Source organism: Xenia sp. Carnegie-2017, unplaced genomic scaffold, assembly GCF_021976095.1.
Source record: "Xenia sp. Carnegie-2017 unplaced genomic scaffold, XeniaSp_v1 HiC_scaffold_22, whole genome shotgun sequence".
Taxonomy (NCBI): Eukaryota; Metazoa; Cnidaria; class Anthozoa; order Malacalcyonacea; family Xeniidae; genus Xenia; species Xenia sp. Carnegie-2017.
In genome coordinates, this window is record NW_025813485.1 from 9,710,051 (window position 1) to 9,736,454 (window position 26,404).

General features: G+C 37.7%; 2 protein-coding genes and 3 long non-coding RNA genes across 6 annotated transcripts in view; 1 reads left to right on the forward strand and 4 right to left on the reverse strand.

Annotated features, from left to right (window-relative positions):
* Positions 1-19,649, reverse strand: part of LOC124445455 (DNA polymerase delta subunit 2-like) — a 93,136-nt gene extending 73,487 nt beyond the window's left edge. For both annotated transcript variants that reach the window (XM_046996179.1, XM_046996180.1), the window contains exons 1-2: positions 19,280-19,649; positions 15,999-16,117 (exon numbers count right to left, since the gene is read on the reverse strand). In XM_046996179.1, coding sequence (XP_046852135.1) covers positions 15,999-16,117; positions 19,280-19,508 — 348 coding nt within the window. In that variant the 5' untranslated portion in view covers positions 19,509-19,649. The remainder of the gene's footprint in view (positions 1-15,998; positions 16,118-19,279) is intronic.
* Positions 19,650-19,756: 107 nt separating this feature from the next.
* On the forward strand, positions 19,757-20,852 carry LOC124446746. Its single transcript, XR_006948520.1, has 2 exons — positions 19,757-19,934; positions 20,050-20,852. It is a non-coding gene; the product is annotated as an uncharacterized LOC124446746 (long non-coding RNA).
* Positions 19,930-20,609, reverse strand: LOC124446747. The gene is made up of 2 exons (XR_006948521.1): positions 20,503-20,609; positions 19,930-20,415 (listed from the first exon to the last, which is right to left on the reverse strand). It is a non-coding gene; the product is annotated as an uncharacterized LOC124446747 (long non-coding RNA).
* Positions 20,853-21,697: 845 nt separating the features above from the next.
* On the reverse strand, positions 21,698-22,704 carry LOC124446745. The gene is made up of 3 exons (XR_006948519.1): positions 22,686-22,704; positions 22,387-22,582; positions 21,698-21,827 (listed from the first exon to the last, which is right to left on the reverse strand). It is a non-coding gene; the product is annotated as an uncharacterized LOC124446745 (long non-coding RNA).
* A 339-nt stretch (positions 22,705-23,043) lies between these two features.
* On the reverse strand, positions 23,044-26,024 carry LOC124447379. Its single transcript, XM_046998278.1, is given in 6 exon segments — positions 23,044-23,500; positions 23,502-24,723; positions 24,726-25,093; positions 25,095-25,186; positions 25,430-25,539; positions 25,997-26,024. Coding segments are annotated over 6 exon segments (2,277 nt in total).
* Between the last annotated feature and the right edge of the window lie 380 nt (positions 26,025-26,404).

Here is a 26,404-nt window from a genome sequence, read left to right on the forward strand (position 1 = left end):
ATGCTAATTATTATGAAAAACAAAAAGGGACCCGTATAAAAGCATGGTTCTTGGGGTCTTTTGAGATTGAGCACAATTCATGTATAGTGGTGTATTTTTTGTACATGGATGTTTATATTTAGTGGCCAAATTACGAGGTAACGATGATTACGGCTTTAGGCCTCCTTGTCGGTTATGTTAATATCTATACTCTGTCGTTTAGAACCGTACGTTTGACGCATTGCATTGAAATAAAGATTTATCTGTATACCGGTCGTCGTTTTAATAGTAGTTTATGTACGAGTATCTTGCTGGTCACATAAGCCTGGAATTGTTGAAGCTTATATAGTTCTCGTAATTGTTGTTTAATCGATCAGCAATGACTCAGAAACGAAAGGGTCAAGGTAAAAGTCGAAAATTAAAGGCTTATCAAAACGCGTACTTCAGCCGTCTGGCGAACAGTTAAGTCCTCCAGGTCAAGTGAGTCGAGCTAAATCTGGAGAGAATTCGCTTAACAATACGAATCAAGACATGATTGAATCCGCTGAAGATGACGGTAGCGAGCGAGCTGAAAGCGGACCGAACGTCGTCGTACAAAACAAGCAAGTTGTCGTTTCTGACGAGGCTTCGACGAGTTTGGGTTCGCCGGAGCGAGTAGCAGACGAACAGGAACAGGAGCTTGAACTTGGTCTAAGTCAGGTCGCTTCATTTTTGAAGGATAATTCGGTTTTATCGCCTCTTGCTCCTGTATTCCAGTCCAATTCTAATATCGGTAAACAAGCAGCTTCTCACGTGAACGTCACGCGGACTGCTCGTGCGTGGGAAAAGCCGACGCAAACAACAAATTTTGAAGACAACGGGGCTGGAGTAACGAGCGCGCTTGATTCAAAATGGGCAGAACGGTTTCGTGAACTTGAAGAATTGGAAATTAATAGAAGAGAAGAGCTGAACAAGCAGATGAGGGAGGCAAGGCTTAAACTAGAGAAAGAAATGCATCAGGCGAGAATTGAGCATGAGATGGCTATGAAGAAACGGGAAATACAACGACGTCGAGATGAGCTTCGGAAGCTTGAAGAAGAAGTTTTTGGTAATGATATTGAACATCAACTGTCGGACAGGGAAAGTAGTAGTAACGCTCGTGAACCAGATAAAAACCCAGTCCAGCAACCTTCAACCCCAATCGACAGAAGCAGTTTAAGTCAGCGCTTGGCGATACCTCCTACCGGAAATTGTGTACCCCAAGAAAGTATAATAACCAGTGGAACTGGATGTCAAACTCAGCAAAGCTTGCAACGAGACAATTCGTCGCAGTTACAATATCTATTAGAGAAGCAGCAGATTACGATGGACGAAGTAGTGAAGGGATTAAGAATGCCTCAAAGGGAATACATGAGTTTTGATGGCGAACCTCGCAACTTTCCGTTGTTCATGAAGAATTTTGAAGTGAATGTCGAGAGTAAAGAAAGTAATGATGCAGATCGACTGAATTACCTTATTCAGTATTGTAAAGGAACAGCAAGACAAGCGATAGAGCATTGCATCATTATGCCTCCGGATCAAGGATACAAGCGTGCTAAGGAAATCCTGAGAAAAAACTTTGGTCGAAATCACATCGTAACCCAAGCATTCCTTGAGAAAGTCTTGAATGGACCGCCAATTAGAGTAAACGAAGCCGAGAAATTGTCGCAGCTAGCAAGAGATATGGAAACGTGTCTCCTTGGTTCTATTCAGTTAGGAAATCGGGCAAGTATCAATTCGATGGACACTCTGGGAAGGGTAGTTAGCCGCCTTCCAATGCATCTCAAGTCAAAATGGGCTGATAAAGCAAGCCATATGTACGACAATCACATCACACCAGATTTCTCTCATTTAACTGAATTCATACAATCCCGCGCAGCCGTGGCTAGTACGTACTTTGGTCAAATGATTACCTCGAAAAATGAAACCCGAAAGGATGGAACTGACAGATTGAAGAAGAAATCCTTCTTGTTTAGTGGGAATAGCACAAACTTAGCAACTCACAGCCAGAGAATATTTGACAGTAGTGAATCAAAGGGAAGAAATTTATCCTGCGTACTATGCAAAGGCACACACCATCTTGAACGCTGTCACAAGTTCAGGGCTCAAAATCTTCAGCAACGACAAGACCTAGTAAAGACGCACAAAGTTTGTCATGCTTGCTTGAGCCCAGGACATTTCGTGAAAGACTGCAGAGGTGCCCGCATATGCGGTGTTGAAGGTTGTCAGAGAAGGCACCATCCTTTGTTACACTCATCCGAAATAAAGGCTAAGGATTCTAAATCAAGTGAAAGGAGTAATCCAAATCCTGAACCATCTGAAAGCGACAGCCAATCCAAAGCACTCCCAACGTCTGGAGTTGGCGCGACAAATTCATCATATAGCAGTTGTCGTATAGGTTTGCAAGTTATTCCAGTTAAGGTCAGCGCACCCTATGGTAGTCGTGTGATAGAAACTTATGCGTTCTTAGACAGTGGCTCCAACACAACCATGTGCTTAACCAGTTTAGCTGAAGATCTTGGAGCCGATTGCTCACCCATCGAATTCACGTTAGCGACTGTTTCAGGCAGCCACAAAAGTAAGGGTCAACAGTTATCTCTCGATGTGGTTGGAGTATCCACGGGCAAAGGTGTCAGACTAGATAAAGTTTGGACGACCAACACTCTTCCTGTTGCTCTAGAAAGTATTCCCACGAACACTGATGTAAAGGGTGGTCTCACCTTAAAGGCGTTAATCTAACCGATTTAGTGGATAAGAAAGTCACTATCCTTATTGGAAGTGACGTTCCCGAAGCTCTTTGCCCCCTTGAAGTGCGTTCTGGGAAAAGAAATCAACCCTACGCAATACGGACAATCCTCGGTTGGACGGTGATGGGACCTCTGAAGGAAAACCTTATCAAGAAGCTCAGATGAACTTCATTCATGTTGATCAAGCTCTTGGGTGTATGGAAAGGGAAGATGGTATGAGTTCCATTCGTCAGCAATTGCAAAATCTCTACAATTCAGAGTTTAGCGAGTCGGCTGCTGACGTTAAAGAATGTCTGTCGGTCGAGGATCGTCGCGCAAAGGCAATAATGGATAGAACTGTCAAGCTAGAAAATCATCAATATGAAATTGGTCTTCCTTGGAAATACGATGACCCACTCCTCCCGTACAATAAGTCTATGGCTGAAAGGAGACTTGCTTATTTGAAGAAACGACTTGAGAGGGACCCCATACTTCACGCAAATTATAAGGCAACGATGAAGGAATACATCTCAAAAGGGCACGCTAAAGTAGTTCAAGTGGATAAACAAAATACACAGGACGAGTCACTCAAAAAACTGGTTTGGTATCTGCCTCATCACCCTGTGACACACCCAAAAACCAGAAAAGACAAGAATCGTTTTTGACTGTGCTGCGAAGTTCCACAACGCATCCCTAAATAATCAGCTTCTTCAAGGACCAGATTATACCAATTCATTAGTTGGTGTATTGTTGCGGTTCAGGCAGGAAAAGATAGCGGTAATGGCAGATATTGAGAAGATGTTCCATCAGGTGAAGGTTAAGCCAGAAGACTGTAATGCACTGAGATTTCTATGGTGGCCAGAGGGAGATCTATCCAAAGAACCAGTAGAGCATCAAATGACTGTTCATTTATTCGGAGCAACCTCTTCCCCAAGTTGTTGTTCTTACGCGTTAAAAGAACAGCTTCAGATAATCGGGAAGAATTCAGCAAACAAGTTGTCGACACAGTTGATCGTAACTTTTATGTAGATGACTGTCTCAAGTCTTTACCAGAAAGGAAAGAAGCAATGAAGTTGGTAGACGAACTACCAGTTTTGCTGTCTCGCGGTGGATTCCATCTCACAAAGTGGGTGTCAAATGATCGAGAAGTCTTATCTCACGTACCTAACAAAGAAAGAGCGCCATGCGTCAGCCTTCAGTTGGAGAAGTTGCCGATGGAGAAAGCATTGGGCGTTCAGTGGAATACGGAAAGGGACACGTTGGGATTCCGGGGAAGCAAATTGAAAGCAGAGTCAAGAAGAGGGATTCTATCGTTCATAGCTTCGGTCTACGATCCCCTTGGTCTAGTCGCTCCTGTCGTTTTACCAGCCAAACGCATAATGCAAAACCTGTGTCGAGTAAATCACGGCTGGGACGAAGATCTCCCAATCGAGACAAGCGAAATATGGCATGACTGGCAAAGCGAATTCCATTCCCTTGTGAAATTAGAAATACCTCGATGCTATAAACCGCACGAATTTAACAAGACAAGGAATGCGGAACTCCACTATTTTGCTGACGCATCGACTGAAGGATATGGGGTAGCAACGTACCTTCGGCTGGAAGATACCCAAGGAAGGATTCATTGTACCTTAGTTATGGGCAAATCAAGAGTTGCACCTCTTAAAACAGTCACGGTACCCAGATTGGAACTAACCGCTGCAACATTGGCCGTGAAGCTGAATAAACAAATTTGTGATGAGTTGGATCTGTCAATAAGTCAAATTGTTTTCTGGAGCGATTCAATGATAGTGCTGCGTTACATTAAGAGCGAGAACAAAAGGTTTCAAACCTTTGTAGCGAATCGATTACAAGTTATTCACGATGCTTCTACTCCGAATCAATGGAGACATGTGCCAACCAAGCTCAACCCAGCCGACCTTGCATCAAGAGGTATAAGTCTTGGTCGCGCAACAGGCCAAGACCAACGGGACTTGCAGTTTTGGTTGAACGGACCCGATTTCCTTTGGAAAGATCCCAAATTATGGCCAACGCAGCTAGATGACATACCAGACGTAGAAGACACAGATGTGGAAGTAAAGAAACCTAAAGCAAGAGTTGGTGCCGTCATCAACTCAAAGGATGCACCCCCTGATTCGCTAATACAACTTATCCATCGAACATCCGAATGGTACAGATTGCAGAAGTCGGTTGCATGGCTGCTAAGATTCAAACAGTACATCTTAAGCCGTTATCCAAACGGTCCAGGATTAGAAGTACAACGTGGTCCTCTAAAGGTAAAAGAGATTGAATCGGCAACCCAGGAAATAATTAAACTTACCCAACGAAGTTCATCTATCAACGAGAAAACTATGAGAGAGAGATACGCTAAACTATGTCCAGTCATCGCCGGAGGAATTGTGAGAGTTGGTGGACGTTTGGATAAATCATCGCTGCCGGAAGAATCTAAACATCCCGCAATTCTTGATTCCAGTCATCACGTTACAAAGCTCATTGTCCGGTATTACCATGCAAAGGAAGGTCACGCTGGAACCAGTCAAACTCTAGCAGCAATACGGCAACGCTTCTGGATAATAAAGGGACCTAGCACTGTGAAGAGTATAGTCAATAATTGTGTTCCGTGTCGTCGCCGAAACCAGTCTCCAGGGAAGCAGATAATGGCCCCACTGCCAAAGCTCGTGTGAAATCTGGTGAGTACCCGTTTTCATCTGTGGGAGTCGATTATTTTGGACCTCTTAAAGTCAAATATAAAAGAGGAACTGAAAAACGATATGGCTGTGTATTCACTTGCTTAGCCATAAGGGCCATACATTGAGATTGCACATGACCTATCGACAGATTCCTTCATTCAAGCCGTATGTAGGTTCGTCAGTCGACGCGGACCGCCGAATGAGTTGTTCAGTGACAACGGGACGAATTTTAGAGGAGCGGAATCTGAAGTTAAGCAAATGTTGCAAAATTGGAATCAAGCTAGAATATTAGATCGTCTAAGAGAAAAGGGAATTCAATGGCATTTCTCTGCTCCGAAAGCAAGCCATAGCGGGGGAGTTTGGGAGCGCATGATCAGAACAATCAGGAAGCAAATGCGTGTTATAATAGGAGACCGAGTTGTTGATGATGAAACACTCCTTACAGTAATGTGCGAAGTCGAGAAAATAGTGAATGATCGGCCTCTTGTACGGCAGTGTGATGACCCTCGAGATTTATCAACTCTTACACCAAACACTCTACTCCTGCGTTATCGAAACATAAGCACAAGTGCAAGTTCTTCACCTACGGCAAATAACCCCCGAGAAATATGGAAACGAGCGCAGAAGTTAGCTGACCAATTTTGGGCAAGGTGGTTAAAAGAATACCTGCCAAGTTTGCAAGAACGACAGAAATGGCTACACCCAAAACGAAACTTAATCAAAGGTGATGTCGTTTTGATGGTGATGGAAGATACTCCCAGAGGTGAATGGCCTCTAGCGATAGTTGAAGAAACATTTCCCGATAGCAACGGACATGTTCGGCAAGTAGAGATCCGCACGGCGAATCAAAGTCGTTATCGTCGAGATGTCAGGAAGTTGTGCCTATTGGAGACTGCGAAGTAAAGCGAGAAATTCTTCAGAAAACGAACGTTATTGTTGTTGTCACTTAACTGTTATTATTATTTTGTTTACGTTAAACGACGGTATCTATTGGTTTATGTTTGGTTATTCGACAAGATTGGTGGACACATTGTTTAAAACTTGCGCAAGTTAACATTGAAAACATTTGTATTGTAGCTCTCGATCCTTTTTGAATTATTGAACGACGTATAGTAGGTCGTTCGGGGCTGGTATGTAGGATCGAGATGCATAGAGCTTAGGTTATGCTAATTATTATGCTAATTATTATGAAAAACAAAAGGGACCCGTATAAAAGCATGGTTTTTGGGGTCTTTTGAGATTGAGCACAATTCATGTATAGTGGTGTATTTTTTGTACATGGATGTTTATATTTAGTGGCCAAATTACGAGGTAACGATGATTACGGCTTTAGGCCTCCTTGTCGGTTATGTTAATATCTATACTCTGTCGTTTAGAACCGTACGTTTGACGCATTGCATTGAAATAAAGATTTATCTGTATACCGGGCGTCGTTTTAATAGTAGTTTATGTACGAGTATCTTGCTGGTCACATAAGCCTGGAATTGTTGAAGCTTATAAGGAGAAAAGCTCATTCGAGCAAAAACGAGGGCAGTGATGTTGACACCTTAATAAGCGACTCCTCGAGGGATAAATCAAAGCCTTCTGAGGAAGTGATACGGCCGATATGGACGATGAGCTCCTTTCAGCATTAGCCTCCGAGTATTCGGCTGATGACAAGACTAGCTTAGCAGAATCAAATCAGTTGGCCGATATAGTCAATAAAAGACGGTCGTCAAAGCCATCGGACGAAAAATTCAAAGAAAAAGAAGATAAGCACGACTGGCCAGAAAACGTTCGACGCCAAGAATGAATACAAAAATTTGGTCACGATTTTCGAACCATAGGCAAATGCATCATATAAAAACATGCATCCATTCAAAAGCCTCTGGTTGCGTTGGGGTAGCTCTTGTAAGAGCTCAATCTCTTATGGTCGCGGCCCTAATCGGAGATCATAGGCCTAGACGCCTTGATGGTGTGAACAACAACAACAGCCTTACTGAGATTCTTACACTTCAAGTCAATGCTCTTGCCCAGTTGGGACATACCAAGGGCCGATTACATGGGCGAGTTGTCCCGGCTAGGCGAGTTGTCCCGGCTAGGCGAGTTGACTCGCTTTGTATAATTGTTATATATTATTTTGTCAGTGTGATTACATGGCAAGCGAGTTGTTCCGCCTTGCCGGGATCACGGTTATTGCTTGCCGAGTTACTCGCTTAGGCGGGATGAAAATTCCCATGTAATCGCAATCTGCCGAGTTGGCTCGGCAAAGCGAGCCTAGAAATTTGATTCACGCGTTCGTTTATTGGTCAGTTTACACTGACATAGACGTTAGACCGATGTATAATTGTTTGTTTTTTCAAACAGCATCTACCAGCCCCAAAATTTACAGGAAAAATTGTTACCCAGAAGTTTGAATGCGATAGGAAAATAATAAAAGATTTACTGGGCGCGTTGCTAAAATATGAAACTTATATCAAGTTTAACAACTCAGTTTAAAGCGGATAAACAATATCTGTGTAGCATTACCTTTGATTATGGCTCACAAGTATCGAAATAATACATTTGGTCCTGCAAAGTCAACAAAACAGATAGGAGTTCATGTATTTGTACAACTCATAAACGAAAAAACAACGCAACTAATTTATTCATGCCAAAAAATGCTCTTCCGCGCGGGTCAACACCTTTCATGTAATTGAAATTTTTACCTCGTCTCGGCTAGGCGACCCTAACTGTAAGCTAACACTTCGGCGCCGTGAATTGGAAAAACTATTCTTGAACAGAGAATATGCTTCATTATGTTCCTTGCAAACTTCTGTCACTAATTTATTATTTGTTGGCGAGCTACAAAGTCAACTAAACGCCATTCACGCGTCTAATAGAATTAGTCAAACGGCCACTCATGCTAGGCATGTAACCAGTCGTAACAAGTCGCCATATCACCAATGCGCCGAAATGATCGCGAAAGTCTTTTTCAGCCAAAGCTAAATAAGGACAACGGAGAATAGGGCAACAGTAGGAACAACAGCAAAAGCATCAAAAAAGCGAGAGATACAGATGGAATATTACCACAGTTAAAGAAGATTTTGGAAACGAATTTGAGAATTTCATCCCTACCCGGAATGAGCACTTCAAGAAACAACTACGCACCGTTGACAGTGGAAGGATGACCTAATTTTATCATAGAAAGGAAAAACTTACTTCTGACCAAAAATTCCGGACATATTTAGAGGGCTACATGTTGATTTTGAAACCAAGCTATTTTAATATTTTACGCCTTCAAAATCAAATTACAGTGTAGATGAGCAGGGTGTAATTCAATCCGAGATTAAAAACTTTTTGACACGTCTGTGATTTGCAAGAATGTTATATGCAACGCGGTGTTTGAAATATCTACATATCTACATTTTAATTTTAACGTCTGTGATTGTCAGTATACACTATGAACCTGGAGAGTTTATTTGTACAGTTTTGTACGTGCCAAGAAAGACGGGACAGATCACATGATTTTAAATCTTAAAGAGCTAAACCAGTACGTAAGATGTCATCATTTTAAAATGGAAACTCTTAATGATGCAATGTGACTTATGACCCTACTTTTTTATGGGGTTTGTAGATCTCAAGGATGCATATCAATGTCTACCAGTTGCCGAAAAAACATCAAAAATGTTTAAAAATTAAATGGGAAGGTCTTTTGTAAACATTCACATGTTTCCTCAATGGGCTGGCTAGTTACCTAATAAAATTTGCAAAATTGTTCAATACCAATGCATTCAACTTTAACTGGGAATCTTTCCTCCACATATAATGATATGATTTATCTCTATTAGGAGCAGACTTTGATAGTTTTTTAGAAAATATAAGACATTGTCCAATTACTGTGCACAATTTGGTTCATTATCCACCGGATAAAAATCAATATTTATGCCAACACAAAGACTGAAATTCCCAGGTTTTATCACAGTTTCTATCCTCCGCAAAAGCAAACAAAGTCATTGACATGTGCTCAAATTATTCAAATCATTACAAACTATTCCCAAGTACTGGAATGTATTATTTTAACTTTTCCAGGGATGATGTTAGGACCACTTTACTACCAGAATCTAGTGTGAGAAAAAACTCAGTCACTTAAAGATAACAAGGCAATTTTGAAGCTATTATGTCCTTGAAAGATGATTTTAGGGGGAGTTAAACGGGCGGTTTAACAACGCCTTAAAAAGTTACAATGTAGTGAGCCGTGGGGAAGTAGGGGTTACCATTACCACAGATGCTTCCCCTAAAACTTGGTGGTGTACCCTTGGCCAAAGAAAAACAGGGGGTAGACTGTAGGAGAAGCACAACACCATGTAAACTATCTACAGTTGTTTGCAGTGTCTTAGGTACTGAAATGTTTGAAAACCCTCTAACCGGTAAACATGTAATATTGATGATTGACAACATCACTGCTTTATCAGATATCAATAACATGGCGACTTGTATATGTGTCAGGCGAAACTCACATACCAAATCTATATGGATTTGGTGCCATGAACGAAACATATGGTTTATGGCAGTTCACATTCTCAGAGTGGAGAATGTAGAAGCTGACCAACAATCCAAATTAACACAAGTTCTGAGTGTTCACTTAATCAACAGGAGTTCCGTGATGCAACCTGTAAACTAGACCTGACCGTAGACATGGACCTATTTACATCTCGCATATTTTACCACTTCAAAACAAATGTGTCTTTCAACCAGGATCCTAAAGCCATAGCTGCCAATGCTTTTCGCATGACAAGGAAGCAAATTCCTACCATATTTTCCCACTCTTACGTCTTATCTCTAGAATCTTGCAGAAAATTCACGAAGAAAAGTGCAGTGCAGACATAATAGCTCCAAAATGGTCAACACAAAAATGGTAGCCAAAGCTCACGAGTTTGTTAATAGCCCATCTACTACAACTACCAAACACAAGGACAACATTAACCCTGAAAGGTGATCTAGAAGCTAGAAATCCACTCTATCCGCAGCTGGAGATAATTGCCTGCCACTTATCTGTAAATCCCTTGAACACCAGGGTCTTTCACCAACTGCTTCCAGTATTATTACCAAATTATGGTAGAAGGGACGATCAAGATTTATCAACCTTACCTCTCGAAATGGAAGCTATACTGTTCTACGCGAAAAATTGTTCCGATTCATCGCTCTCAATAAATTTCTCGTCCTCTTTATATGAATCCCTTGGACACAGTGCTCTAAATATTGCTCAAAGCGCACTATTTACATCAGTCACTACACAGCCAGGATACAATAATTTGAGCTCATGCCCACATACAACCCGATTGATTAAAGGTGTAGTTTAAAGGTGCACATTTCTGCCGTGGTAACTTTGCTAAAGAATTGGAAAATAGACGATAATACTCTGAAAAATTTGTCTTTAAAACCAAGTATGCTCTAATAGGGACAACTCAGATGATCCAAACTCTAACGACACTATCCCTGGACAAAATGGATCATTGTAGCTTCGGAATTGATGTTTTACTGAAAACCTCCAAGCCTGAAAAACACTTGTATAAAGTGGATGTAGTGTCGTACCCATCTGATATAATTTGTACCCACTAATACACCTTAGCTTCTACTTGGAAAAGACTGCAACACTGCGACGAAACCATGCCCAGATTCTCGTAGGCAATCAGATACGTCGTTATTCAATCAACACAGATGAAAAAAGCTGCATGGAATAAACACTGATATATATGGGGCTCAGAGCACTAAAGAAGCATCTACCTCGGGAGCTTATCGAAAAAATATATACACGAACCAAATACTCGCTGCCGCTGAATGGAGAAGCCACTTTTATTAAGTTTTATCACAAAACTGTGATAGACTCGACACACAATTACGGCTATGACTTGCTGTCAGCAGTAACAAGTCAAAACTGAATTTGAACGTTGATATTTTTGTGTTAGTAATGTTATCAGTTTAACAAATTGGTTGATTAGACAAACTGCTCATAGTCTAATACATCATGTACACGAATTTATTTACCTCAGTTTTTTGTATATTTAAGTACCAATGAGGGTCATGACGCCATGAAGTCTCACGTGACTCCTAACCGAAAATAACCAATAATTTAGAAGAACTGTAAGTCAAACGAGAGTTACCCATTGAGTTTTACAATAACTTGAGCGTTTCTCTCAATCGCGGCTTTAGATATCGGCTGTTGCCAAAAAAATGGCGGATTTGTTCCTCTGCCATTGAGATTTACTCCCCCCACGAAAGAAAGCGCGAGGAAAAAGTATGTGCTTATTTAGCATTAGCAAGCAATTTTATGATGAAAATCAAGGTAAACACCTAACATTTATAACAGCGAGTCAACTGTGTTTATCAGTTATCCGCTCCTAGGAGGATGCTTTTTAGTGCAAAGTTTTCACGGGAACTTTGCAGTATTGTGGTGGAGTGGCGAAAATTCACACGAGTCGGTCAGTTGGTCAGTCGGTTAGTCAGTCAGTCAGTCAGTCAGTCAGTCAGGGGAAATAGAATATTCCGAAATCCAAAAAACTTTAATTCGCCGTCTTGCCGTATTTCCCAAGTAGTTGGCTAGCGCTGATTATTTAGCAACCTGCTCTGAACGTCTGACCTGACTACACTCATACACTACGTGCTGGTGAATTGGTCTTAAACATACGACAGTAAAATTGAAAGTTGCGCACATATCTGCCTCGGTAAGGAACATTTTACAAGAAAAAAGTGCACTATTACTGTCTTTGAAAAAAGCATTAGGTGTGGATTGCTTTAGAACAATATAAGAAAGTCATGTACGACTGTGTGACTTTGTCGACTTTCATGTAATCGCTATGAAAGTGCAAATACGAAATGAATGTCCATTCACGCAAACTTGCCAAAACTGGACTTGTTCATCAACTGATGCAAATTATACGACGTAAATATTTAGCGAACATCGATGCATTTTACTACTCGGTGCCTTATTATTTAAGGTGGAAATTAGCGCTAAAAATATCGCATACAAAGCAGTTATTTCTTCTGAACACATTCAACTTCACATATGTGTCCGAAGAATAAAAAAAATGCAACATAAACAAAACAAAGAAGTAAATCATGACTGATTTCGTAATTTATATATTGTGTACTGCATAGTAATGATAAAAGAATGTGATGCATGAATGACGAAGATATGTATCCGCAACGTAAGTGAAAATACAAATTAACGTTTATTTATGCAATCTTGGAGCAAGTTGTAGCTATTCGTCAAAAAACAAACTGCTTAGCCTTTGATAAGCACTTCTCGAAATGTATTCAGTTTAGCATTTTTTGAAACGCCAAGGTTCGATACTAAGCTTTCTTGAAACTAATTTTATTTGTCACGATTAGGAACATTTTTTCTAAGAAACTTTGCAATATCCTTGGATCCCTAGTTATAACTATTGACGAAAGAGCTATTTGTAGGCTAAATTAAGCAAATTTGAATTCAGATTTTCGTCGTTTTTTTACCAGCGTCAAACTTGTTGGCTCGATTTAACTCTCTAGTCTGAACAAAAAAGTTTAGTCATAGTTTATCTCGACGGTTCACGAGAGAAAAGTTAGCTTATTCGAAATCATTACTTTTTTGCTTCTTTTCATACAATGGGTAATGGCTTTTTTCGCCACAATTGTAGTATTTGTACTATTTGCTTTATAAAAATAAGTAATAAGTCTTTGGATATTTACGGCTTGACTAAATGTACATGCTTTTCTCTAATTGAAGTTCATATTAAATTTCAAAGACTCAAGTTTGCATAAGTTTAAATTTAATAAATGAAAACAAATAATGTATACAAACATCTAGGTAACTTTTTTGTGGTGTTCTGAAGTGCAACTGCATCAAATACTCGTAAAGTTGTAGCACATTTTGATTTTTAATGTATTGATGTACGAACTGGGAAAAATGCTTATTTAATGATCAAAACACTTCTGCCTGGAATGGTGTTTATAATTCAATTGTGTTTCTAATACTTCTACTCTTCTTTTTGTCTTTGTTTTGTCTTTCCTATATTTGCAATGTAAGTAAACAATTTGAATGATTAATATAGTTGTTACCTCAATGATAAATTTCATAAGCAGTTGCTACTGGATCTTGTTCTATGGGTATCCTCGTCTGATGTTGTGTTCAAACAAGAATGATGAAGTGCATGTAGATATGTTAAAGCAAGACAATAAAACTAAATGAGTGAAACACATTTTGTGTACTTTTATGTACTTTTGTGTACTTATGTGTTTGAAATTATTAATGATTGAGTTTCTGACAAAAGTAGGATAATCATTCCACGACATAAATGTTTTAAACTTTTTAATCTGGTTATCGAAAAAGTATTTATTGGTACAAATTTTAGAGGCGGGATCAAAAAGCGATCTAATCCAAGCTGTTTTCTGGTGAAAGGGTTCAAAACTTTAGAAGTGGGTGTATTGGCCTGTGAGTGTGTCTGCGGTGAATGTCCGTGCCATCAACTATTGTACCGGAATCAATTATAAATCGGAAATGATGGCTTTTTCAAATTCAGTTAGGATTATGTTAGCGAGTATGGGGTCAAGAGAGGAGCCCATTGAAACTCCATCTGTTTGCTTATAAATTTCATTGTCGAAATATTGCATTAAACATGAGTCTTCTATTCGGAGTATGCTTCATATTATACTACATAAAATTGTCGGCTGGTAATCGATTTTGTGTACTTTTATGGTAAAAGCTTAAAAGCTTTTTAGAAATTATAAAGTTATTAATTCATACTACCTCTATTTCACCATCTCATGAAAAGATAGAAGCATAAAATTGAAGAAAAACTTTTAAAAGTCAAACAGTTTTCTTTAAAAAAAGCAGCAAATAATGCAAATGACAAATGTCCATTTTGTACTCTAATACGCAAACCAGCTCAATATTTTTGTGTAAAGCAAAAAAAATGCTGATCGTTTCTTTTTGCTATCTATCCATTGAGTAAAATTTGCAGGGTATTTTTTGTGTCAGGGAAACTATTTTGCATATAGATTGGTAAATTTACGATTTCATACATTAACAAATAACAGAAAAGTATGCTGAGTTTGAAAAACAAAACAGGAAAACGTCAGTATATTTGACGTTCAAGTCAGTCCTAAAAAAATAAGATCTTAATTCTTACGGATTTTATGTATTTTCTAGTGTATAATTGCTTTTCAATCTTTGATGAACAAACAAAAGAAGAAAATATCTCACAAGTGAGAAGCGAGATGCTTTATTTTGTGGAAACTACGACATCCACCAATTGAACCATTAAAGGTTGGCATTATAAAAGAAATGCCAAAAAGATATCGTGTTTGTTTTTGAAAAATTCTACATAATGGACATTAGACTCCAGGGAGAGGTCGGTAATATTTTTTTCTTCAAGGCAGTCATTTCAGCGGAAATAGGTCCTTTGGAAGCCATTTTTTGGCATCATCACCCAGTACACTTAGCCGCTACAGTTATAGAAATCAAAGAAGTTACCTTGATTTAAAATTTAACGTAGACTTTGTGACTTGGTGGCACATGTTTGACGAATATGTACCTTGCCCACGTAGATGGCGCACTGTCATGACCCTCAGCTAGTGTGACCTTGCTTATGCTTCGCACACATACCTCACGTGACTCCTTAGCTCAATAACAAACTGTTACGTCTAACTTTAACTTAAGGAAGACTCGTTTAACTCACAAAGCAGTGTAGCAAAACATCGTATCGCGTTAAATCACTTCACATTTCGTTGAATAATTTCACATTAGATTGAATCGCTTCTCTTCAAATTGAATCACTTCACATTACATTAAGTCATTTGAGAATATGCTAAATCATTTCACATTTCATCGAATCGTTTCACGTCACAATGATTCATTTCACATCTTGTTGAATCGTTTCCCAACAGCTCGCACCAAGACCACAAAAATTACTTCATTCCAAAACAAGTTGAGTCATTTCGCTATACAGCAATTGATCGTTTCAAATTACGGCGAATCATCGCTATTCTAGCAACGTTTAGTCGTTTGAAATGGCATTGAATTTTTTCACAGCAAATTGAATCATTTCACATTCTCATGAATTATTTTGGATCACAACAAATCGTTTCAAAACGCAATGCATCATTTGCAAACTAAACGAGTCATTTCAATACAATATGTTAAATTACTGCAAAACATGTTGAGTTATATCACATTGTTTAGTTAAATGAAGATAAAAGTAGTTGAATCATTTCAATGTGAATCGAATCATTTCATGACAAGACAAATCATTTCTTAACATGTCTAATCAATTCAGTGAACGACGTTCAATTGTTTTTAAACACGATGAGTCATTCGTGTTTGTGTTGAATCGTTTCACCTTACGTTGTTTCATTTCACACGCGCGGTATTTTTGGTGGTAACAGCCGCCCATACATACGGAAAAATGCCTGTTTATGCAAGATATCAAAGCATGGGAAGGAAACAATTACATTTAACAGAAAAAAAACAACATTAAGAAGAATGTGGTCAAATTAAAGAGGTTTAACCGCTCTGTAAACAATAGTACGGGGAGAACGTGATCAAAAAATGTACATGTATTATAAACAATCACTGTAAATAAGAGACAACCTCAATACTCAGCTCTTTTAATATGGAAGGCTTTAGTTCCATCTTCTTGTAAAGAGTTCCAATCAAGCAGCATCTTTCTCCAACCTTCAACTCAACAGTTTTTCTGATACTTACTGCGTCTGAAAAAAACAGTATATTCAACTTGATGTTTTTGTTTAATTAAATTGATCTTCGTTTTTTTCTTTCTTATTTATGTTTTTTTTTGTTTTTTTTCATTGTTATTTTTTTAATTTTTTTTTCAACGTGGGCTGTTGTCAAAAACATGGATACAGTATCTTCTCTTTCCTTGTATCGGATAAAATGTTCAAAGAAAGATGGGGAATATTGATTTTGACATAATGTTTACAGAACGATGGGGGATATTGCTTTGGATATTTTAGACATTTTGATTGAAATAATTAATGAAAGAGACTAGATCGGGTTATGAAAAGGAAGTGTTTTTCTTTGTTGTAAGCTCTGCCATTTTTGTGGTGCTACTTCAAAGGCAATTCATATGCACAAATATGTAATTTCCCTTTTGTATGACATATTTAGATGCATTGCTGTAATCTAGACAAGTAAAATTATAGAGTGAAGAAAATAGAAAAAGCGATCCCCTCTCTGACGAAGACTTTGTAAGCAATTAGAGTAACAGTTTCGTTGCAAAAGCTCAATCTTGTGATGACACAGATTGAGCTTTTTGTGGACTAGCTGCTTTGTATATCGACATGTTTTTTTAGAAAATACAAACAGATTAGTGTACAGTAAAGCACATTGGTGAATTACAAGGTGAATTGATTATACGGTAAAAAATTACAACATTGACATATTTCAAGTTTGTTTACATATTTTAAAAGGGCCTTCAGTGCTGCATTCTTTACGCACAAGATCAATCACTCAGGCTTAACTTTCTTAAGCAAGAACTAATATCCTATCTGTCTTTTGCTCGGTTATATTGCCATCTTAGATAGCTACATCATGCATGTTACGCATAAGCATAATTGTCCGCAATCTTGTCCAACTGTCTGAAAGAGGGTAGCCTCCCACTAAAACTGTTAACACATACAAACCGTTGATTGTTAAAGCTTCAACAAAAAAATTACTGCCACATTTATGAGTCGCAGATGTAAACTGGAAGTACTTTTTTCTATAATTAATCATACATCATTGGTAGAGTAAAGATTTCAATATAATTTTAAAATTGTTTGACCTTTGTAGTTTTGTTGAAGGTACTTTCATTGTGGTGTTTTCAAAAAGGCCATTAAACACTACAGTAACTGAACAATGACATAATGAAGTGAAGAAACTATTCATAACAAGCTATACACACAGGTTTTTTGACATTTTTGTTCAATAAAAGTCTTTTTTCCAAAAAATAGAAAACTGCAAGGTTTGAATGATGTTCACGATAGTGCTTCTACAAAATTATTAATTATTAAGTTTGGAAATTATAAGTTAAAGTTCAAATCAAACATGTTTGAAGCTTTCTTTAAAAACTGTTTAAGGTGGTGTTTGTTTAAATGTTTACAGGGAAATCATTCCAAAGTCAGACAGCACAGTGGTAAAATATTTCTTGTCCAGTGCCCTTTTTGTAAATGGAGATAGTCAGAGTTTGAGAATTTCTGGTTATAACCATCTGCTTTTACTACCACATTTATTTTTAACAATTGTAATAACGAAAATTGAAAATTATAGTAGCAATGTGGATAAAACAGTAGCTAAACAACAAAAAGTTTTCTTGTCAAATTTTAAATGAAATAGTTATCAGAAGAAACCACTCATATTTATATTAGCCTGGATCAGGCGTGAATCTAGGGGAAATCAACTCAGTCATGAGACTAACGTACAAAATGCCGAAAAACATTAAATTTTGCTAGTTAAATACTGTCTAATCATTTATTCATACTGAGACAATTTCCCCGTTTCATTTCTACGGTCCATTCATTTGACGTATTTTACTTTGGCTAAGTCAAGCGAAACAAAAGAAACTGAATTAATGAGCCTGGGAACTAAGCCGTTTTTTAAGGTCGCCTATGTTTACCTCAAAAATAGCCAGCCTACAGATCCATCAAAAAGTTAAATCATAGCATTCTGAATGGTCAATTCCTCAATTGCCAAGGAAACTTCTAGTTTTTATGGATCTGTGGGGAGGCCTGATGCATTGACAATTTAGTCAGGGGCCCTGGAGTCATATTATTATTGCATTTACTATATATTATACGTATCCTCATTGATATTTTGCATGACATTTCACATTTAATTTCCTGACTGAATCTCTATCATGAATTGCTGAGTAAATTAAAGTGATGTAAAATTCGAGGTATTCTTCAAATGCAGGATGGCAAACGATCACAAATATCATTTACATCTCGTTCCAGCGAACGGTACTAGCAACTTGTACTTTGTAGGATGTACGATATTATTTACTCATACAGACTTACAGCACTCTGTTTGTGAATTTAAATCTAACACTGAACTGAAATGAATCTATATAGCTTTGCAGTTTTGTAGGAATAACAAATATTTGCATACATTTAGGCCTTTTTCTACATCACATTTTACATGAGTCGAATGCATTCAAAACAAAAGATAATGAGGAATATTATATCATTTTTTTATCTAATGCATCTTCAATATATTCATCGATATTGAAGTTGTTTGCAAAGGAACTGGTTTAACAGTTTGCTATGCTTAATGCAACACAAAGGAGTACTTTCGTATATTTTGATGATGTACATCTGGTAGAGTTTGATGATACTGTTTTCAACTTACTATTGTTCATCAAATTGTCTTTCTAATTATTTGTCTAAGTCAATTTTTTTTGTTTCTTCACTGATATAATAAAGACGTAATTTGAAATTATGATCTTTGCGATGTGAATAACAACACAAAAGAAAGTGTTGTTAGATGTGTAAATTTGTAGCAATCTTCCATAAATGTCATTGCATTAAGAAGCAGCAGCATCATATAATCTCAAGTTTGTTTCAAAACAATGCAGTCGACCTTGTACCATCTCAATTTTCTGCCATTTTAAAGCCAAGAAGACAAACTTCTTAGAATTATTTTTGCCAGTCGTTCTGTCCCTTTCATAAAAATTTTGCTCGAATCAAAACTTTGTAGAATGAATAAAAACGCAGAACTGTGATTTTGTAATACAAAAATATAGTAAATTGGATCCGATACCCCCAACAAAGGTCATAAGCAAATGAGCTAACTTCCGGCTTCAATTTTCGTACTATATTTTATACACTGTGCGTTATCCAGTGTAAGGGGTAATATACATATCAGTGGAAGAAACATACCCCATTTTCTACGTGCAGCTAAAGCGGCCACTTTTCTCATTTCCATTAACCTCACTGAATAGATATGTGCATACTGTCTGTTGAAATCTCTCTTCTTCAACAGAAATCTTTCAGACTTGTTACTGTACGAGCATTCCAGCCTCTCCACGATACTTCCAACGCAGCTATTTTTCCCACTCTCTGGACATGACAATACATCGTTTTTTTGCCCTGCACAGTCCTCAATCATCACAAAATACAAAATATCTATCAAAAATTATTACGGTATAGAGCCAAAATAAATATGTTGAGCTTCTGGATGTTAGATTACAAGAAAGAATGTAAGAAAGTACGAACATTCCCTGTCCTACACGTGCATAGGTTTGTGGGAAACATTACATCCCGGGCGGAGAGAGAGGGTGCGTCTGCGATGCATTATGGTCAGTGTAGTGGATAAAATGGTATTATTCAACTAATCCCATTTATCCCAATGATTTATATTCAGTGAACTGTAATAACAACAATGTTGTAATTACAGTTCACTGTTTATAATTGAAAATGATAAAAGATAAGATTAGAGGGTCAGCAAAAAACGATGTACATGTTGTATGAGTTGTTCATGCTACGTAATTGATCGCTGAATACGAAAACTTTGTTCTGCACTCGTCAAAAGCAGGTATGTTACGTATGTATTCTCCTTTTCGTATTTACTGTTTTTGTATTTAAACTGTAATCAATTTTTGACTTTTAAGTTAAGCAACTGAATTAAGAAACTACAACCATGCTTTTAGAGTGTATAATGCAAAAGGTTTGTAAGCAGAATACAGGAAATGGATGGGACGTTATGACAAAGTTGTGCTAAGCTTTAAGTGCTACCTATTCAAGTTTACTTCTTCTAAATCCAGCACAATCATTGAAGCACTTATGACTGTTTGCCTGTTTCCTTGGAAACTTATTTAATGTAAAGATGATAAATGTACACATTTGTATGATATCAATGCCAATAATTTTAGCATGGACAAACAAAATAGTTGGAGAGGGCAGCAGAAAAGTCTAAATTTAAACAGCTCGAATGGAAAAACTGAAAGCATTTGTCTCATCCAAGCCAGTCTTCACCATCATTATCTTTGCAGATTTTGCAAACACCAGTATTTCGTCTACAGCAAAACAAAGAAATGAATTTAAAATGAATTTAAGTTTCTCATCCACTGTATAATGCTTTAAAGACTTTGGTTAAAACATACTCATGAATATCATCATAGCAAGAGCCAAATATGAGTGATATTAGTTTCTCTCTCTCTAATTCCATTTTAAAATTTCTGTTTAGGCTTGAATTTTCACAAATACACCTTGCAAACTGTGAAAAGGAAATTGTTAAAATTAATGTACAGGAATAACCATATATATATAATTATATATATTTATATGCATTGTGATTTGTAGGCATGGTTTGCATTTTGTAGAAATCTAGTGCCATAACTACAAGAAATGAGCAATGTATAAATTAATAGAATGGATTGTAAAATCTCTGTGGGAGTGCTCACTTACAAGGCAAATGAGTACACCACAATTAAAGCTGTCCTGCTGTGAGAAATGTAATGGCTCGATACATGACCAAAATTGAGAATGCCAACCAGTTTTCATGTCAGCAATTTCACTAAAAAAAATACAGTAGCAGTACTTTAAGTATTGCTTTTTCATCAAACTTGATACTTAAGATATCTCTCTGCTCTGCATAATGTAAAAACTTCAAACTTACTTCCCTATTTATATTAGACCAATTACATTCACATGTCTTAGGTAATGATTCTAATTTGTACTTAATACCATGCAAGGAAGCAAGTAATTTGCCTCTTACCCCCCTCAAAGAAAATCCTGTTATGCCTTGTAAACACCTTTACAATATTTTTTTAAATCTTTGTTTAAGTAATCAAACCTTGCCTTGTCTATAAGGTCCATAAGATGCGGGTGTGTTTGAAAATCAATTGTTATTTCCTTTTGTCCATTCATGGGGTCAATGAAGTATCGTATTTTCTTAGATTTGTCAATTACCTATTGGCAAAGTCAGAAATAAGTGGAAAATTCTTTCTTTATATAAATTGTCATAAATAATTCATATGATGGTAGAAAAAATTTCCTTCAGTCTTGAAGAGTAAAAGAGTAAATCTTTCAGTGTTCTTATGCGAGGACCACAGAGCAGATTTTTCTTTAAGGGGGGGGAGGGGGGGTATGTATCCATCCACCACTAAAGATGCAAAAGTTAATAGTTGCAAGATTTGGATCCAAAGACAAATCTAAAATTTTCAAAATTGAGGGCCATAGTCCCACCTCCACCCTCCCTGACTCTGCATTCCCTGTTACATGTAGTAGTTACTACATTTGCTCACCAGCAATGTCCAATGAATACCATACTCGTTAATAGGAACAAATATTTTGACACAGAAGAAAAACATTGGCCAGACCACAGCAAACGGGTGCTAGCCCCACGTTTGGCTATTGTTGTCAAAGATGCATCTGCAGCGAAAACATTATATTCCAAAGTCAACATCCACAAAGATGCTTCCACCACCTGAAAATGAACGAACACTAACTTGGTATGGAGGAAAGACTTAATATGTACATTTTATTAGTAACAGTGTATTTTCAGAACCATTTTTCCTTAGTCACGCAAATCCTACGCTCTATCATGTTCGTATATTTTATACCTTCACTCAGGGCAGTCAGGGGCATCAATAGGGAAGAAAAATTTGGCAATAACATCATGTTTTTACATATTGTGTACATTAGATTCAATCGCAAATTCAAAGTATGGTGCGCTGCAGCAAATGACGAGCGGGTTAATTTTTCAGAAATAACCACGTTAGTGTAGTTTGTTACGAGCAATACCTAATACGAGACAGAAAACGATTCTATTACAGCCCATTTTTGTTTTACTACCTAATGGTGATATGAAATTATTCCTAGTAAGATTCATTATGTTATTTTGTTTTCTTAAAGTAGGGGGGGTGCCCCCTACTATAAGAAAACAGGGGGGATGCCCCCTAAATATAAAGGGACGAAAGCCCCCATAGCTACCATTTTCTATCTCCCCTGTCTTCACTGGTTATTCAGCCTAGACGCTTACCAACCTTATCAATTAGCCAACCAGGATGGAAATTTGTTAATGACGATGTCTCTAAACTGTGCATACGTGCCACTTTAGGCGGAATAAGTGTCCACAAATCGCCGAGTGTTAGTTGTGTCTGCCCGAAATCTAACAATACGTCGTGCAATTTGAACCCCATCTTTGTTGCATTTATTAATCTTGACAAGGGTTCGTGTTTTCTGCTTGATTCAAAGAAAGGATATTTAAAGCTGTTATATACCATAAATACTAGTGAATTATCCAATAATTTGTATAAAAATGGACATTTGATTTATACGTTACCGTTGGGAATGATCACCACAACCCATATTTGCGTCAAAGTCTTCTTGCGGGAAGCTAGTACGTTGTGCGACTACAATGTCTGAATTGTATAGTGCATCATCCTCAATCCCTTCAATTATGCAAATGGGTATTTTTTCAGTTTTCTACAGAAACAAAATCATACCCGATGGTGAACGATATATTGATTATAATTATTTTAGTAAATACTTAGCAATGTCTTTTCATACGGCCCCTTAACTTCTGCTTGTGATCTTGCTTCACTACATCATACGTACCTGAGCTAGTGAATCCTTTTTCTCCATTTTTTCGTTTTGGTAGGCTTTTGTGGAAAACTTGATGGTATTCTGTTTTATTGATTTTAGTTTCTTTTCACCGGACTACTTCGAAGCAGAATTCCGTTTGCATTTGGGCAAGAAGATATTAGTTTCTGGTGTATTTTGTCTACCGATTCTATAGCTGCTTGAAGATCACCAACTTTATCAACGAGAAAGGACGTGTTTTTTATAGCATCCAGTTTCTCATGAAGAACTTTTCTCAACTTGGGTGTGTCGTGATTTTGAAATTTTCCTTCGCACAATTTAGAATTAAAAGCAGGATGAAAAGACTTTTCGGATTTATCTGCAGTGCTTTCGATGTCGCATTTGGTGTCTTCCGGCGTTTCTATGGTTGTTGATTTCTCCTCTGCTGTTTTCTCTGAAATATCATAGTTTATAATGGTGAAATGTTCATTATCAAGTGTAATGAAAACGCTATTTCTGTAGTGATCAGGCAAAGAGTCGAAACTCCACTCTAGATTGGCGGAAAATATTGCAAAAATGTTTGCAAGGGTAATGAGTCTTCTTCCAAGCTTTGCAAGAACACTCTGGTTTGCTCAAATTTACAAGATGCCTTTCACGTGGGTTGGCTAAACTTCTGATATGAAACTCCCCCTTTTGGAAATTAACTGCTGAAATGTCAGAGGTATTGTACTCTGTGGCGGCATAACGACTTTTAAGGCAATGTTTTACGAATTGTGGAGGTCTGTCTCTTAAATAAATTGGAACGCTTTTGTTATACATTGCATATGCACTACGAAACATAAGGTTTTTTTGCATATAGCCCTGGGGAGAGTCAGGAATGAAACACTCTACAATTGTGATTGCAATGCCATACACAGATTTATCCACTGATCTTGGTAAATATTCGTATTTAAATAGCTTGTTCATTGCCTCTGTGCCATTGTTAGTGTTGACGACGTTCACTGCTTGTTGTGTTCGAAACGCATGGACCCAACGTGCCGAACACGAAAGCCATGTGTTTTCAGTATATTCTTTAACTTTTTCATAGAATCCAGACTTCCGTAAGTTGGTGACTTCGGCATCATACTCACTCTCTGTGCTTGCAAATGATATTCTCTGCATTTGGCTCAGGAACATTTCCTGTTCTTCTGGTGTTAGGTTGTGCTTCTTTGCTTTCGACCATCTTTGCATGGCTTGAATTCTGTGGAAATCGCAGATGTAGACTGTTATGTCATGAAACTGTTCTTCGATCGCCACAATCTCGGCTGTTGAATAGTCGACCATGAAATACTTAGGGGTCCAATCACGATTCCATGATTTGACAACGTTCAAAGCTTCACTGATAGATTCTCTGTCCTCTGCTTGGCACATGAACTCGGCCACGACTTTGTAGCCAACATCTGTGTGAACACAAATGAAGAACAGGGGTATCGCATACTTCGTTGTTTTGTATGTAGCATCCATCAAAACAAGCTCGTATCCATATCTTGTCAACAAACGCTGCTGCCATTGTTCTTGATGAACAAACAAAAAGCTTTGCTCTGCGGATACTCTATCGCTGTCGTTATTTCTCTTTGTCGTTTCCTCTCGCATCCTATAAAAAAAATTCGAAGTGGGATCTTTTGCTTTCCACTCGTCAACTTTCCTTGCCAGTGCTTCCTGGTCATCGTCGCAAGATTTGAAAGAAGAAATGGCTCTACCAATGTGATTTCGAATGTCTTGCCGGGATGGATAGTATCGTCGATTTGCTTTTTTGGGAACCTGTGTTTTGGAACATCTCGAAATAGATCGTTCTCTACGAAATTGTCCAGCCATCGCTTTACTTCAGCAACGCTGGTAATATTTTGTTCGACCAAATCATAGATTTTTTTCACGACACGTGAATCGACGTATTGGCCAATTGATAACTCAGTTCCCACTGGGTGTTTTTGGTGAGCAGAGCTTAGCGGTATCCTTAGGTAAAATCGCGTGGACCTACGGACTTTTGCGTTCTCTTTATTAAGGGCCTCGTTTAGTTTAGTTAGAAGCGTACGTTTGGCAACTTTTATGGCGTTGTTGGATTGACAAGCGTTTTTGTCCATGAAGTAATCATCAAAAATCTCGATGCAGCGAATTTGCAGTTGTAGGTCACTGGAGTTTTTGACTGTTTTGTAGTCTAACTCGCTGTTTCTTTTCATATTCGTGGTCTCCCACTGACTGTACACTATAACCTCCTCTTCCATCCTGGATGTGTAATAAAGCAACGCAATTTTTTACCCGCTATATATATGTAAAAAGCCCAAATAGTTCTTCTTTAATGTATAGCGAATGTAATTCTCTTTCTTACTGAATAAGATTTTTTAATAGTTAACTCTACAAACATTTTTATAGGCAGTGTTAATAACTAGAAATTTTTGATAAAAAGACTGTTTTTTATATCTTTGATGTTGTTGTCTGGTGATTGATCATTGATGTTGATTTACGTACCTTATTAGGTCCATGGAGACAATGCCGCGTTTCTGTGCTTTTTATAGAGAATGGCTTGCCAAAAAACAAAATTGGAAGATATCCTCTTTTGTCTTCAAAAACTGCATGATCTACGAGAACATGTATTGTAATTCATTCTATAGCTGAGTTACAACATCTGCGCGATCATTGTTTTTCATGTTTTCCAATTAACCCATTTTTGGAAAAAACGATATTTTCAATTAAGTGTGTTAAGTGGGATTATTCAAGCGTATTTGCGTCGTCGGGATCTTATTTCAAGCAACACATGTATTTGTCCAAAAATTCTGACCAGCCAACGATTTAAAAAAATATAATATAAAACAAATTCTGAAAAAACAGGACATTTACAGTTCACACGAGAAGTGAACTGTAAATTTTCGACTTTATTTCAAAGTCATCCTCAGACACGTATTTGTAAACCTTGCTTGCGGCCTAACTAACATTAGCATGATTGGTTTCATGTTATCCGTGTTCATTTAAGTTGCTTGGATGTAAGATTGACGAAGTCAAACATACAGTTTACGGCTTTTTGGCGTACGCACTTACTTGCTTGAGTAAATCTCTTATTACTCATCTCTTTCGTATGATTTTCTACGGTAACAAAGCTAATAGAATTAATTGCTTGAAGTTTCTGCAAAACAGCCTCCAATTCTTCATTTTTCGATAAACAATAATCATTTTCAATGTTCACGCCATCGAAATGTTCATTAATGAAACAAATCTCCAAATTTTTCATTGCATTTATCTCATCCATGATTTTATTCGAAGGGAAAAGCCACTTAAACGAATAAGGGAAAAGCCAATATTCATATCAATGATTATTAATCGTGAAAGATGCTTAGGGTTTTCAAAGATTATCAATAATTATCAACTATGATCCACTACACTGACCATAATGCATCGCAGACGCACCCTCTCTCTCCGCCCGGGATGTAATGTTTCCCTAGGTTTGTT